The following is a 16293-nucleotide window of genomic DNA, read 5'->3' on the forward strand; positions in this document are numbered from 1 at the left end:
AAAAAAAAAAAAGCGGGCCCTTCTCTGACCGCCGGGAAGCCCGTTGCCATGGCTCCGAGACGCCTTCCGCCTGCTCCGCTTGCCACGTGACCAGGTAGTAATATGGCGGCTTCCGGGGAGCCTCCGTCCACGAGGTGTCCAGAATCGACTGCCGCAGTAGCTGCTTCTGCTGCGGGCCCAGGGACCCGGGCCCCGGCAGCCCTGGCCCTGCGGGTGGTGGCCGCGTGCGGCCGCAGCAAGGCGCGGGCGTGCGAGCTGCACCTGCCGCACGGCACCGTGGCCACCCCGGTCTTTATGCCGGTGGGGACGCAAGGGACCATGAAGGGAGTCACTGCAGCGCAGCTGGATAGCCTGGGCTGCCGCATCTGTCTGGGCAACACGTACCACCTGGGCATGAGGCCGGTGAGTGCGCTGCTGGTGGAGGCGCTGACCTCTGGCCCGCAGTGGGGAAGGGCGCTGGGCCGCTGCGCCGGGACCCCCCCGGAGGCGGCAGCGAGCTGGGGGAGATGCTGACCGCTGGCCCTCGAGTGGGGAAGGCCCGCATTCAAGATCGGGTGCAGATGTGGGCAAGTCCCCTCACTTTTGCATGCCACGGGTTCCTCTTTACCGAAGGGTAAAATGTGGATGACAGTATCATGGGGAAGCACTTTGCAGATCTTAAGGCGCTATGTAATGAATGTTTTAGCAATGTTCAGTCGTGTCGACTCTTCCCCACCTCCTCTGGGATCTTCTTGGCAGAGATGCTGCAATAGTTTGCTGTTTTTTTCTCTAGTTCCTTTTACAGATGAGGAAACTGAGGCAAACATGGTTAAGTGACTTGCCCAGGGTCACGCAGCTAGTGTCAGAAGCAGAATTTGAACTCAAGAAGACGAGTTTCCTTGATTCCGGGGCAGGCATTCTTTCTACTTAACCCCCAGCTGAATACTAGGCAGTAGCTGTGTGGGGCAGTGGATAGTATCTGGCCTGGAGTCAGAAAGAAATAAGTTTAAATCCAGCCTCAGACACTTACTAGCTGTGTAACCCTGAAGGATCATTTAGCCCTTTTTGTCTCAGTTTCCTCATCTGTAAAATGAGTTAGAAAAGGAAATGGCAAACCACTCCAGTATCTCTGCCATGAAAGCTCCAAATAGTATTGGAAAGAGACAGATACCACTGAACAACAACAAATTCTTATTAGTGGAGTCAAAAAAGTCAGGGCACCTGGGTTTTAATCTGAAGCCTTTGGTACCTTTCCCTGCATTGAGCCTTAGTTTCCCTGGTGGTTAAACATGGGGGTTAGACTGTATTATTTTTAAATTGTCTTAATCTCTAATTTTAAATCTTCCTTTTAAATCCTCTCATCTCTAAGGCCTGTGAGGGATCAAGGGCTCCCTACTTTTGGACCCAAAGATGGGAATGGCTGAGGTGGGCAACCTCCAGATCAGGCTCACCCAGGGGTGGGGAACCTTCAGTTGCAAGGCCACATGTGCCCCTGTAGGCCCTTTGACTGAATCCAAACCTCACAGAACAAATCCCCTTAATAAAAGCATTTGTTCTATAAATCTTGGACTCAGTCCAAAGGCCACACCCAAGGACCTAGAAGGCCACACATGGCCTCAAGGTTGCAGATTCCCCACTCCCGTGCTTTTTCTGTAACAGTATAGGAACCTCTGTCCTGGTCTCTCACTTGTAGTGACTGAATCTTCTCTCCCAGGGTCCAGAGCTCATACAGAAGGCCGGTGGGCTGCATGGCTTTATGAACTGGAACCAAAACCTGCTCACGGTGGGTCTGGAACCCTTGGTGGTAGGGAGGTGGGACACTGGGAAAAGCAGTGTGTTTTAATGGAAAGGGCCCCAAACTTAGAGAGGAAGCCTGAATGGGCTCCTGACTCCCTGTTTGAGCCTCTTAAAGTTTCACTTTATAATATAAAAACAGGAAAAAATTATCTTTGAATTATCTGCTTCCCTGGGTTGTCTTGGAGAAGCATTTTGTAAACTTTAAAGCGCTCTAGAAATAGGAATTGCTGTCATTGTTCCAGGGGCTGAGAACAGTGAGGTGGAAAGAACCCCTGGATTGAGGATTAGATGGCCTTCAACAGGGCACACACTTTCTGTTGCTCAGTGTCCTGTGTCCCTTCACCCCCCAACCAGTAAAATGAGGGGTTTGGCTTTGATCATCTCCCAGTTTCTAGATCTGTCAACTTATTTTCTCAATGGGACAGTGGCAGATCCTTATTGAGGACCTGAGGTCAATAGGGAATGTCATCCACAGGACAGTGGTGGCTTCCAAATGGTGTCCCTGCTGGCCCTGTCTGAGGTGACCGAGGAAGGAGTGCGATTCCGTTCCCCATATGATGGAGCCGAGATCCTGCTGAGCCCAGAGAAGTCTGTGGAGATTCAGAATGCACTGGGTGAGCCCTGGATGGTGAAGAGGAGCTAGAGACTAGAGCTTCTGGCCTTTCTTCCCAGGAAGCTGACTTGGGATGGGAGTAGGGGGACTGGGGAGCAGAAGGTAGTTTGTAGGGGGAAGAATTTGAAAGTAGATACCCTAGTTCAAATCTCAGCTCTGACTGTGACTGTGGTTGTCATTTCTCCTCTCTGGTTAGCTGATCTGTAAAGTGGAGAATACAGTTCTTTCATTATTTACTTAATGGGCCCTTCCAAAGTGAAGAGCTTTGTAAGTCTTCAAGCTAGGTGGCAGTGTATAGAGTACTGGGCCTGGAATCAGCAAGAATTGAGTACAAATCCCAGCTCAGACACTAGCTGTGTGACCCTGGGTAAGTCACTTACCCTCGGTTTGCCTCAGTTGTATAATGGAGGTAATATAATAGCACCTACCTTGAAGGGTTGTTATGAGGAACAGATGGGATGATATGTGCCTGGCACATAGTGGAGCTGTATCAAATCTTATTCCACCCCTGCCCATGTAAATGTATTTATTTGTAAGACACTCAAAAATTTTTATTAATCACAGGGCTAAACTCTAGGCACATAAGGTCAAAAAAAAAAAAAGAGTACAATTTCTGCCTTCCAGGAGCTTACTGAGAGGTATGATATGTAGATACATATGATATAAGGTAGGGTGGGAAAATATTGACACAGTATATGAGAAGTTGAGAAGGATAAAATCACTTTCAGGGAAGAGCAGAGACTTGAGAAGGCATCAGAAAGCTGGCTTATTTGTTTTCCTCCTTTCTGGCTGATTTCTGGGTTGTTTTTTTTCTAGATCTTACCGTGTTTTAAGAAGAGGGTTGTCCTGATTGCATCCATCCCCAACCATCCTCCCAACAGTAGAGATTCTCTGACTTTCCCTCTCCCTTCCCCTTCTTTCCAGGCTCAGATATTATGATGCAGCTGGATGATGTGGTCAGCAGCACTCTGACGGGTTCTCGAGTGGAGGAAGCCATGCACAGGTCAGCGGTTTGCAAATCTTCATGGACTATAGAAATGTGAATTCTCATCATCTAAGCTGTGGTTCTCTCTCTCCCCCCTCCTCCTTCTAGCTCCTTGACCTCATCACAGCCTTTGATCCCACAGACCACCCTCTTCTCTCAGGATTTTCCTGACCCTGTTCTCTCCTGATTCTCCTCTCCCCCACTAACTGCTCCTTCTCAGTTACCATTTACCAAGGTGGCATCTGAGATGACAGAAGGGGACATATTATGTGAGAATTGAAAGAAGATTTAGCAACAGATTGGATGGGTGGGGTGAGGGAGAATAAAGGAAGGCACCGAGCTTGCCAGCTGAGGGAATTGGAGAGATGCCCCCCTTGTTCAGACCTCATCTAGCTGGTCTTCCTGCCTCAGGTTTTCCCCTTCTGCGGTTCCATGCTCTCTACGTTTTCCGAGGCAGTTTCCCAAAGGGTAGTTCTGACCCTCCTCTCTCTCTCTCTTAACTCTGTAAACTCCTCTTTCTGGCATTTAAAGGTCTTCATGAGCTGGTCTCTACTTTCCTTTCTTATTCTTCCACTTGTTTCCTTGCTTTTGCTCACCTGAGATGCTCCCTCTTCCCAGACTGATGCTTTTGGTCTGGTCGTCCCCCATGCCTGGAATGGTTTCCTTCCTCCCTCTCGCTCCCTGGTTTCTTTCAGGACTCAACTCAAGCGAATCTTTCTCCATGAAGCCTTTACCTGGTCCCCTCATTTGTTACTTTGTATTCTTTTCGTATGTTTCCTGTATATATTTGCTTCTATATGTACTGTCTACCCTATTAGAACATAAGCCCTTGGAGGGCCAGCACTTTTTGCATTTGTCTTTGTGGCCTCAGAACTTAGCATGGTACCTAGTAGGCACTTAATAAATACTTGTTGATTGATTTCATCGAGTATTTGTTGACTGACTAGCAGCAGAGACATTACTGGTGTCCCCACACCTGTGGAGGGTTCTGGTCCTCTGTCCCGTGCCCCTGAAGGCCAAAGGAGAGGCTGTAATCAGAGGGACCATTGCAGGTCCATCCGCTGGCTAGACCGGTGCATCTCGGCCAATCGGCGACCCGACCAACAAAACTTATTTGCCATCATCCAGGGGGGCCTGGACCCAGTTTTGCGGGGCAAGTGCCTTGAAGGTAAGTGAAGAGCTCATGCTTCCCAAGGACATTTAGGGGAGAATGGGACAGAGCAGAGGCTTCACCTGTTGCCTTTCAGAGGGGGGTCAGAGGGGTGGTGACTTGGCCCTTTCTGTGTTCCCTCTCCTCCCAGAGATGACCAAGAGGGATGTGCCAGGCTTTGCCATTGGGGGACTGAGTGGGGGTGAGAGTAAGGAGCAATTCTGGAAGATGGTGACGCTGAGCACAGACCGGTTGCCTCAGGAAAAACCCCGTTATCTTATGGGCGTTGGGTAAGGGAGTGTCTGTTGAAGTGGAACCAGAGCCCTCAGAGCTTCTGGTCTGGCATAGAGACATGGCCCCTGTCTTTAGGGGATACCTCCCACTCCCATCTCCAGAGCAGAAGGAGGATGGGAAGCAGACCTGAGGAATGTGGGAGAGGGAAGGTCTTTGGCCTCTCTTGGGCATCTCTCTTCTCCTGCCCCTTGGGGAGCCCCCCAGTTCCAGAACAGGAGCTGGGAATGGGAGCAGGGAGGGCCTATCTGGGGGGGTGGGAAGCAGGGCTGGTGTGTGTGTAAGGAGACTTGGCATCTGTCTGATGACTTTTTTTCTTCCCATTATCCCCCAACAGCTATGCCACTGATCTGGTAGTCTGTGTGGCCCTGGGCTGTGACATGTTTGACTGTGTCTTCCCCACACGCACGGCGGTGAGGCCTGGTGGGTGGGCTAATCTGGGTCAGAGATGGCTTTGGGGGAGTGGAAGAGGACCAGGACCAACTCCCTTTGTTCCCTCCCTCCAGCGCTTCGGGTCTGCCCTCGTCCCCACGGGGAACCTCCAGCTGAAGAAGAAGCAATTTGCAAAGGATTTCCAGCCCATTGATGAGACTTGTAGCTGCCCCACCTGTCAGAGGTATCTTGGACACAGGGAAGGGGGCTGGTCCCTGAGCCCTCTGGGCAGGTGCTGACACCCTCTCCTGTTCTTCAGGTACACTCGGGCCTTTCTCCATGCCTTACTACACAGCAACAACACAGCTGCCTTGCATCATGTCACTGTGCACAACATCGCCTACCAGGTATTGGCTCATGACATCACAGGGTCATAAGTGTTCAGCTCCACAGTGGGGGGTAGAGAGGAGGGATCTCAGGCATCATCTGTTCTAAACCCTTCATTTATAGTTGGGGAAACCAAGGCCCAGAAGGGGACAAGGACTCACTGAAAGTCACAGAACTGGGGAGTCTCTGGGAGTGTGGATGGGAGGGGCAGTCATAGGATTGGAGGATTTAGAGTTGGAAGACAGCTTAGAGGTCTGAACCCTCCCACCCCACCATTTCACATTTGGAGGCACTGCTAAATAGTAGCTCACAGTGCCTTACAGCTTTAAGGTTGCCAAGATAGCTTTCCTCTTAACAGCACTGGGAGATAGTGAGGGCAGGGATTGCTGTACCCATTTTAGAGTTGAGGAAACTGAAGCCATTCCACAGTTAAGGTTCAGAGGCAGGCTGTGAGCCCTGATATCTGGATCTCCAGAAAATTAAACACTTTGAAGAGGGACAGAGGGAAGGACCCTGAGGAACATCTTGAAAAGACAGAGTACTTAGAGGGAACTGAGGAAAGTCACATTGGAATCTTGGCTATGTGAGCCTGGGTAGATCCCTTCTCTCTGAACTGTGGTGTTCTTATTGGCCAAGTGAGTGAATGACCTTTGCACAGGGCTGGTGGGAGGGACTTGGTATGGCAGTCTTCAGAGCACCACATAAATGCCAACTGTTGCTCACGAATCATTGCTCCTAGGGCCCATTTCTAGTCCAAACTCTGCCCCCTCCAACCCTCATTTTATAGATGAAGCAGCTGAAACTAAGGATTTATCCAAGGTCACACAGGTAGTTAGGTACCAGAAGTGACGTTGGAACTCATGTCCCAAGACTCCATGTCTCCCCCCATATGGGCTGGGGGCCGTGACTGATGTCTCTCTGTTTTCTGTCTCCCCCCCTTCACTTACGCGCACACACACACAACACACACACACACACACACACACACACAACATACACACACACAACACACACACACACACACACACACACACACACACACACACACACACACACACAGTTGCAATTGATGAATGCTCTCCGGACCAGCATTGTAGAGCACCGTTTCCCTGACTTTGTTCGGGACTTCATGAAGACCATGTATGGAGAACTTGGGCGCTGCCCAGCCTGGGCTGTGGAGGCCCTGGAGTCAGTTGGCATCCCTTTAAACTGACTACCCAACCCAGTCTTCAAGTAGAGCCTTGCCCCTGATCTGGGGGCATTCTAGGGACAGGAGCATTGCCTCCAGGAACTAAAGCCAAGGCTGTGTGAAGGAGTCTCTATGTGTTGGCCTACGCCTCAGAGTAAAGACTGAAGTGTTTTCTTTTTTATAATATCTTTGTGTTTGTGCAGGTTTCTTTGGGTTTTCCCCCCTCTAAGGGGAGATAGATGTGAGTTTGATGCTCCTACTCATAGCCACCCTACAAGAAAGCTATGTTTTACATTCTTTCACATGTATAATTTAACATGTATAATGCTTCCCTTCTCAATGGCTAGGGAAGGAGTGGGAGAGAGAATTGGGAACTCAAAACTTAAAAAAAAATGTTCAAAATAAATAAATGGTTGAGGTGGCGTGGGGTTGGGGGAGGGAGAATATGATTGATGAAGCAAGAAGTAAGGTCCTCATGGAGAAAGGAGGAGTTGAGATTAAGTTGAAGGGGCTGGCTTGGACAAAGAGGATGCAGACATGATTTGAGACCTGAGGGAACCAGGAGAGGAAGGGTCAGAGGCAGGTGTGTATGGGGAGGGGTTGCAGGGAGCTCATATCTGCTGTCATCACACTTCATGGTAAGGTAGCAAGTAAGATCATCCTCAAAGGAACTGATGAAGAGGAAAAGTCTTGAACAACTGTGGAGAATTGACTGGGGTCAAGCAGAGAGACAGAGGAGGTTTGCAGTGCAGCATAGGGAGACGGGACATCATGACTGTGTACAGTTAGCCCATTCAATGTGGCTTTGGGATCCTCCAGCCACACTGAGTGATTGAGGAATTTAAGTGGAGGTGCATGGCTTATGGGGGTAACCCAGGGCTACAGATGAGCAGGGTAGGGATAATAATGATGATGATGGCTTGCAAGAGCTTTACAAATAACTTTTTGATCTTCACAACAACCCTGGAGGTGAGTTGAAATGGACGGACCGAGAAAAAGCACAGGCAAGAGTCAATTGGGAATTTTGAGAGCGTCTTTATTTGCCGGGCTGGCAGCTGTCTCATGGGAAAACCCAGAGGAGGCAGCCCCGAGCTGAGGTGTGTGTTCCTTTTAAGCATTTTGGCACTTCCCAGTACAGCGGCCCAAGTTGCTGCTAGGCAAGGGGGCACAACAGAAAGTGGCTACTAGGTAGGAAATTGCCACTAAGAGTAGGGACATTGCAGGGAAACAACATCTCCCTAACTTCATGTCAATTCCAGGCAGGAGCAGATTGTCAGCTGGCATTCAGCCAGGCTTAAAATTCACCAGGTGTCAGTGGGGAAATTGAGTCAAGAGAATCCTACCTCAGCCCAGGCTGAACAGCCGCTCTCCCAACTTTACCATGAGATCACTTCTTGCACTTCATACCAGCATCTCACAGGCTTACTGACATCATGGATCAGAGGCTCAGACCAGCTTTCTTGCTATCCATACCTGGAGTTAGACTCAGAAGAACAGTCAGTTAATAGTCCCATAAAATCTTAGAATAGCAAGTTCCAGTAATCAAGTATGACTATAATTTCACATTGGCTAAGGAACATCTTTTGAAGCAAGTCTTAAGTGGCTTACATGCCTTTCTGTACATGTTCTTGTTCCTTATAGATTTACATCTGCTTCCCAAGCTTCTCTATATCTTTATAACCCTGCTCAGTCTAAGAGAATGAGCTACACATATGACAAATTCAAACACTAATTTCATGAAATGAATTCAAATCAAAACAGAGACATTTAACTTTTCCATAAATGCCAAATTTTACCAGAGGTTACCTGTCTCCAAGAAACTTAAACTAAAATTCTTTTCCCTAAACTAAAAATGTCTCTGGTTTTACTCTCAGTAATTAATTCAGTCAGTTGTTTTAATGCTAATTGCCTTACATCACTTTGTCACAAAACCTTCATGAACCTAACTGACAAAAATTATGAGACCTAAAACCCAGGGTCTTTTCACATTTAGCCATAAGTTTCCTTTTAAATACTTTTGTAAATGCTTTATTCATAGCAAAAACCAATTTTAGTTAAAACTTAACAACAGAAATGAGCCCTTTTAATCTACTTAATACATCCTTGGATGGAATAGGCTTAGAATCACAAACCAATTCATTTTTAATTTAACAATGCAATTTCTAAATGCCAAATAACAATCTCTTTCTGCTTGATCCTGATAGGAAGAGTATTCTCAGATGCTGCCTATTATTCCTTCAGGACAGATTTTAACTTGAAACCATATCAAACCTAGGTTTATAAAAACATTTTAACATGAATTGCAACGGGGTCTCAGGACCTGATTGTCCTTGGCCCATGAGACCAGGAAAGAAGAGTAAGGCACAAAGTCCAATTAAACAGAAACACAAAACAAGACACAGAATGTAGGGACAGACACAGACAGTCAGGACTCTCACGCGGTGTCCAGCGGAGGTCAGTAAGGGCGTTTCCCGCTGCGTCCAGCCTCGCCACTTACTTTATAGGAGTACTCACCAGGACAGACAGGATGCTCAAAATGGCCAGATCAGAGGAATTAGGCTACCGGGAGCCCGGTTCACACGGCTGTGCTTTGAGATCTGGGCTGGGGAACATCAATCCCTGTGGCCACCCCCTGAAGTCAAAGCTCAGTCCTGCCGTCCAGGGCAGATGGTTTGCCTGTGCACACAGAGCCAAAGGCTGTCTCGGTGGAACGGACCTAGAAAAAGCACAGGCAAGAGTCAATTGGGAATTTTGGGAGTGTCTTTATTAGCCGGGCCGGCGGCTGTCTCATGGAAAAACCCAGAGGAGGTAGCTGCTGGCCCGGCTAATAAAGACGCTCACAAAATTCCCAATTGACTCTTGCCTGTGGTTTTTCTCGGTCCGTCCATTTCAGGGTGGGTTTATCCCCATTTTTTTAAAGCTGAGGAGGGGGTTGGGGAAGTGATTTGCCCAGAGTTGCATGGCTAGGAAGGATATGAAACAAGATTTGAATGCAGGTCTTTGACTCTAGGTTCAGTCTCTCTCCACTGTGCTACTTCATAGGACAGTGAGATGTGAGACCCAAAGGTAGAAGAGAATGTATCATTTGATGGTATAATTTTTAAATGCATATTAAATATGGCAGCCAAAACTAGGTTGCATTTCTTGGTTTAGTGTACAGGTACAGAGAGATGATCATTCTGCCATTCCATTCTGTCCCAGTCACACCATTTTCTGGGAATATGTTCATTGCTGGATGCTACATTTTAGGAGGTCTCAACAAGCACCAGCTATGTGCGTTGTGCTAAGCACCGGGGGTACATAGAAAGGCAAAAACATATCTCTGCCTTCCAAAAGTTCTTGGTCTAATGGGGGAGGTAATGTACAAACAACAGTATTCATACAAGGTAGAGACTGCAAATGGAAGGTACCCTCACAGAAAAGATACTAGCAGTAAAGGGGAGGAGCTGGAAAGGCCTCTTGGAGAAGGTTAAATTTCAGGTGAGTCTTCAGGAACGTTAGAAGGCAGAGGGGAATAGGGAGAGCATTCTAGCCATGAGGTATGGCCATTGAATAGGCATGGCTTTGGGGGGAGTATAGCATATAAGAAACAGCAAGAAGATTGGTGTTGCCAGATTGAAAAGTACATGGAGGGGAGTAAAGAATGCTAGAAAGTCAAGCTGATAAACTTGCATTAAGGACCTACTATGTGCTAAGCATTGTGGTAAGTACTTGGGATACAAAGAAAGGTTAAAAAAACTCTGCTCTAATGGGAGGAGACAGCTTAAAAATAACTATACAAACAAAATGCATACACGATAAAGTGGAACTAATTGTAGATTAGTATTAATGGGAGCTGGGAAGGACCTTAGCTTAAAAAGACCAAGGTCTCCCACTGCATCTGGGGCCATTTCCAGTTGTCCTGATCTGTATCTTGCCCCTGAACCCAGATGGCTCCTGAGGAGAGAATGGGGCTGGTGACTTTGCACAACCCTAATTCACTTAAATCCAATTCACTTACAAGTCATGACCTCATCTTGCTGACTGGGAAAGGATTTTCAGAAGGTACGATTTTTAGCTAGAACCTAAAGGAAGCAAAGACATGAAGATGAAGAGATAGAAATCCAGGCTTAGACAGCAGCAAATTCCACGGAATTAGGACTGTCTTTTTTTGAGAAAAAGTGTTATTGGATTGGAGTTTGTCGGGGTGAGGATGGGGAAAAGTATGGTGTAAGAGTACTGAAAAAGTAGGAGAGGGAAAAGTGATGGAGGGCTTTAAAAACCAAACAGTGGATTTAATATTTATCCTAGGAGTAAGTGGGAGCCACTGAAGTTTTCATGAATGAATAAAAGTCCAATGGCTACTTCTTAACGAAGAGGAGGGGATGATATGGTAAAACTTGGGCATTAAGGAAGATCACTACTAGCTGAGAAGATGGACTTGAGTGGAGAAAGACTTAAGGCCAACCAGCAGGCTATTGCAATGACCTGGGCATGAAGTGATGAGGGCCTTCATCAGGTTGGCCACTGAATGGAAAAAAGAGCGTATATGAGAGGTGTGAAAGTTGGAACAACAAGGCTTGGCAACAGATTAGATAAGTTGTTCATCCTCCGTTTTCAGAGGACCAAAGACGTATTTTGACTCATACATTGTAATGCCAATACGATACTCACTGCAGCAGCTATGGATATGCATGCATATTTCCAGGGTAAATTCGCAAAATATAAACTCTTTTTCTCAAAGATGAAACCAAGACATTTATTCAAGCACCAGAAAGCCAATCCATCATAGTAACATCTATACACATTATCAATGCAGGGAACACAGTTATCCCTAAGCCTTGCCTCTGTCTGCCTCACTCTCAGCTCCATCCTTCCTGCTCATCCCAGCTCATCCTCTCCCTTCTGTCTCCCCCTCCCCTTCTTTTTGGGTTTTCTGACTACATTTCCTTCCCTCCCTCCCTCCCTTCCTTCCTTCCTTCCTTCCTTCCTCCCTCCCTTCCTTTCCTGTCATTCCCAAAACTTTAAACCCAGTGTACTCTGAAGCCCATAGACTAGACTACAGTGAGTCTCTACCCAAACTCCACTTAATGACTGGCTTCGAGTGATGATCAGTAGTAACAGTTTCTGTTCCCTCCCACAGTTGATTTAGTTCCTTTTTTCCCTTTGTTCGTTGAAAGGACCATTCCCTTACTACTTCTTAAAAGAGGTCTATTCACTTAATGGGCATTACCTCTCTCTAATCGAGTACCTAAAAAGGTCAGCCAAGGTCAGCCAAGACCAAGGTCTCCCATTGCATCCTGAACCATCTCCAGTCATCCTGATGACTATCTGGTCACTGGACCCTCAGGAGGAGAAAGTGAGGTTGGTGACCTTGCACAGCCCTCCCTCACTTAAAGTCAAGTGCAAGTCACATCATTATTTCTCTGATGTCATGGTCTTCTTTGAAAACTGAAGGATGAACACGACAGCAACAAGAATCCTTCCTGCTCCACCCATTTGATAAATTCCACCACCTCTCAATGTGACTCAAGCTATGGGCTGGGCCAAAGCTCAAAGCAGGTCATGGGGTATTAAGGGGCAGGGAAGATCTTCAAATTCCCTTACCATTACATGCATGAATTGATTTAAGTGAAGCAGAGTTGCACAAAGTCTCAGCCTCACTTTATCTTCCTGAGTCATCAAAGTTCAGTGCAAGACAAAAATCAAAATTACTGGTGATGGCTGGGATGCAGTGGATGACATTGGTGTCTTTGATTCTTGACTAAGCTCTAAGTGCACAGGGCTTGCTTTAGTGACCTTCATAGTTGTAGGGACAAATTGTTCTCATCTGCCCATTCTGCCTGGGGCAGGTCCTCATATGTTTGGGAGTAGACAGCCTCCCCTCACCATTATGGACAGGTTTGAGACCCATCAGTTAACCTCAACCTGGTTTAGCCCATTTGCTGAGCTTTTACTGGGGGCTGACCACTGTTCATGCTACAGCTTCTTTGAGCTACAGGTGAGAGTTGGGTAAAGGAGGGCACTAAAGGTGGATGAGCAGGCCTGAGAAGGCTTGACATGCCCTTACATCCATCAGTGGTGCTAGTCCTACTTATACACACCATACACCCTAATTAGATATGCAAGTGAGGAGTTGAGAATGTTGTGAGCCAGGGAAAAATGAGAGGTTGGTGGTACCCTCATTAGTAACAGGGAAGTTAGGAAGAGGGAAGAGAAAAAAAAAATTATTTCATCTTTAACATGTCTATTGTGAGTTGTCTATGAGACATCCAGTTCAAGACATCCAAAAGGCAGTGGGAGATTTGAGACTGGAAGCCAGGAGGTTAGGATTGTATAAATTGTATCGCTATATCTGGGAATCACCTGCATAAAGATGATAATTGAACCCATGGAAGTTGATGATATCACCAGAGATAATTTAGAGGGAAAAGAGAAAAGAGAACCCAAGACAAAGTCTTGGAGGACACCCACTGTTATAGGGTGTGACCTGGAGAAAGATGCAGCAAAGAAACAAAGAGTAGTCAGACAGATAGGATAAGAGAGTAACATCATGAAAATCTAGAGTAGAGAGGATCCAGAAGAGTACAGCTGGCAATATCAGACCATTGGATTTGTCAATTAAGAAATCATTGGTAACTTTGGAGAAGGCATTTTCCATAGAATGATGAGGCTGGAAGTCAGACTTCAGAGGCAAAAGAGAAAGACAAGAAGTGTTAGCACCTAGTGTAGTTGCCTTTGTCATCTGGATGATGATGTCTGTATATGAAGACAATATACAAATTCCTTGTCATGAAAATTGGTTAAAGAAACTGGAATATTTAACCTTTAGAAGAAATGACTCAAACGAGGGCAGTGGTGGTGGTTTTGGTAGTTCAAGAGTTGTCACAGGAGAATGGATTAGAATTGTTTTGTTCAGAGGCCAATCAGTCAGTCAATCATCAATCAACCAATATTTATTAAGCACCTATTATGTTCGAGTCACTGTGCTAAGGAATGGGGTTACAAAAACGGGCAAAAGACAGTCCCTGCTTTCAGTTACAATCTAATTAGAGAGACAACATTTACAAAAAGGATAAATATTGTACAGGATAAATTATTTGGCAGAGGGAAGGCACTAGAAATAAGAGGAATTGATAAAGCATTCCTGTGAAAGATGGGATTTTAACTGGGATTTGTGGTAAGCTAGAGAAGACAGTAGGCAGAATTGAGGAAAGAGAACATTCCAGGCATGGGGGCCTGGAGCTGAGAGAGGGGCTGCCTTGTTCATAGAAAAGTCAGCAGGCCAGAGTCACTGGATTCAGCAGAGCTAGGAACAGGGGTAAAAATTTCAGAGACAAGTTTCAGCTAGATGTAAAGAAAAACTAGGAGTTACATGGTGTACTTTAAAGTTTACAAGCACCTTTTCTACATTAACTCGTTCCTTTAAACAATCCTATGAGGTAAATGGTATTATCCTTATTTTTTACTTAAAGAAATACAGGCTCAGGTAGACTCTACTAATTAAAATTTTCCAAAAGGGGAGGTTGTCTCAGGAGGTAGTGAGTTCCCTCTCCTTGGAGATGTTCTCCCAAAGGCTGTAGGACCATCTGTAAGAGGTGTTTTAGCAAGGATCATTGGTGGAGTACAGGTTAGATTAGATGGTCTGTGGGATACTCTTCAAATCACATTCTGTGATTCTTTGAAACAGCTATGCAGGGAGGGAAGTGAAGGCTGAGCAAGGGTGATGGAATGAGGAAACGGAGGGACTGGGGAAACTGGAAATCTTGATGGACGATATCAAAAAGCAAGTTCATGAATGAGGGTGTGGTGCATGATTTTTGAGGTTGTGTTTTTGTTTTTTGAAGTGGCAGGTGGACCTAATGTGGTCACTAAGAAAAGAACGGCAAAGTGGGTGGCTAGCCTGTACCTTTATGTCTCCTTCTGGTCAGGGTTGGAAAGGCTACTCAGTGCATTCTCCATACAAGACACTAGATGGCTGTCTGAGTTTAAGCTGCTCCTGCTTTTACCCCTCGGAAGGATCCACCTGCCCAGTCTATTCTTATCCTGGCACGAAGATCCTTGACTAATATATTGGTTTACCAAGGATTAACTACTTAGACCTTGGAGAATAAGGCACTTAAAATGTCAGGAAAGATGCCCTTTGGCCATACTTCCTCCCTCTCTCCACCTGCACTACACACACCAAGGCAGTAATTCTGAATTTTCTTTCTTCCCTAGGGTTCTTTCCCAGAGGCCTGAATAGATTAAACAACATTTATTAACAACCTGTTCCACCCAACCGGTTCACCTACTTTGGCAGTGTACTTTCCAGGGATGTACACATTGATAATGAGGTTGACGCACACTTTGCCAGAACTAACTCAGTGTTTGGGAGGCTCCAAAGGAAAGGAACTGTCTTAGGAAGATTCAGAAGATCACCTGGCAGGATAAGGTACCAGACAATGAGGTTCTTACTTGAACCAAACTGCCAAGTGTTCAAACTATGTTTTAGAGAGTGCAGTTCTGATGGGTTGGCCACGTTGTTTGAAATGCAAAACTTACGCTTCCCAAAAAGACTGTTTTATGGAGAACTCACACAGGGCAAGCATTCCCATGGTGGTCAGAAGAAGAAATACAGGGACACTCTCAAGGTCTCTCTTAAGAACTTTGGAATTGATTGTGTGACATGGGAGACACTGGCACAGAATCGCTCAGTGTGATGTGCCCACATCAGAAAAGGTGCTGTATTCTATGAGCAAAGTAGAATTGAAATGTGTGGGATGGCTCAGGTCCCTAGTTAAATCAATTACTCAGAGGCCTCTCAAAAGTGATGACAGAAAGTTTATTTACTAGATTCTCGAGAATCGGGACAATCCTACCCCAGTTCATCTGGAGTAGGAAAGCCGAAGACAAAGAAAAGGCAGTGATTTATATAGACCCTAACGCAAGTCCCTCCTCGCCCACTGACCATTATCCTCATTAGCTGAGAATATGATCTTACGTTCTAGACACGAAATCTAACCAATCCCTTTTGAAATGAAGACATCGAGGAATTATGTAAGTTTTATCCAATCATTGAGACCCTAATACACTACCCAGTTTTATGTCCTTATATGGAACTATTCTATTCTAAAAATATTGTAACCTTGAGCCTCTAGGTCTTACCTCACCCCTGGGAGAAAAATTACAATCTGAGAAGTCTTCACTAAACCTATCCCACTCAGAAACATTTCAAAGGAAATGCAGGATGCACAAATTTGGAGTATCCACCTCAAATGTTCACATGGATTATTTGTGCCCGACTTGTGGTAGAGCATTCCAAGCTCATATTGGTCTGATCAGCCACAGTAGGACACACTGAAACTTGACTCTAGCATAGTGATGTCATTTTGGTCCTAACCCTAACCCTTTCTTTGTTTTTAGACTTTTGCTTTGATCTAACAAACAATGTAAACCACAATGTGTGTCTATTGGGAGTTGCCTTTGTAGGGAGGTGATTGAGGGGGAACCTGGTTGGGGGCAGGAAAGGTAGGGGAAGGAAAGAGAGAGTTAAGGAAGTTAGCTGTTTG

At 46.1% G+C, this 16293-nt stretch overlaps 1 protein-coding gene across 1 annotated transcript; it reads left to right on the forward strand.

The window, feature by feature from the left end:
* Positions 1 to 16: 16 nt before the first annotated feature.
* Positions 17 to 6949, forward strand: QTRT1 (queuine tRNA-ribosyltransferase catalytic subunit 1). Its single transcript, XM_072602364.1, has 10 exons — positions 17 to 402; positions 1694 to 1762; positions 2252 to 2390; positions 3314 to 3392; positions 4427 to 4542; positions 4676 to 4814; positions 5153 to 5228; positions 5322 to 5431; positions 5507 to 5594; positions 6635 to 6949. The coding sequence occupies exons 1-10, from the start codon at positions 103 to 105 to the stop codon at positions 6785 to 6787; spliced, it is 1269 nt and encodes a 422-aa protein (XP_072458465.1). The 5' UTR covers positions 17 to 102; the 3' UTR covers positions 6788 to 6949.
* Positions 6950 to 16293: the final 9344 nt, after the last annotated feature.

Source organism: Notamacropus eugenii, chromosome 4 (assembly GCF_028372415.1).
Source record: "Notamacropus eugenii isolate mMacEug1 chromosome 4, mMacEug1.pri_v2, whole genome shotgun sequence".
Lineage (NCBI taxonomy): Eukaryota > Metazoa > Chordata > Mammalia > Diprotodontia > Macropodidae > Notamacropus > Notamacropus eugenii.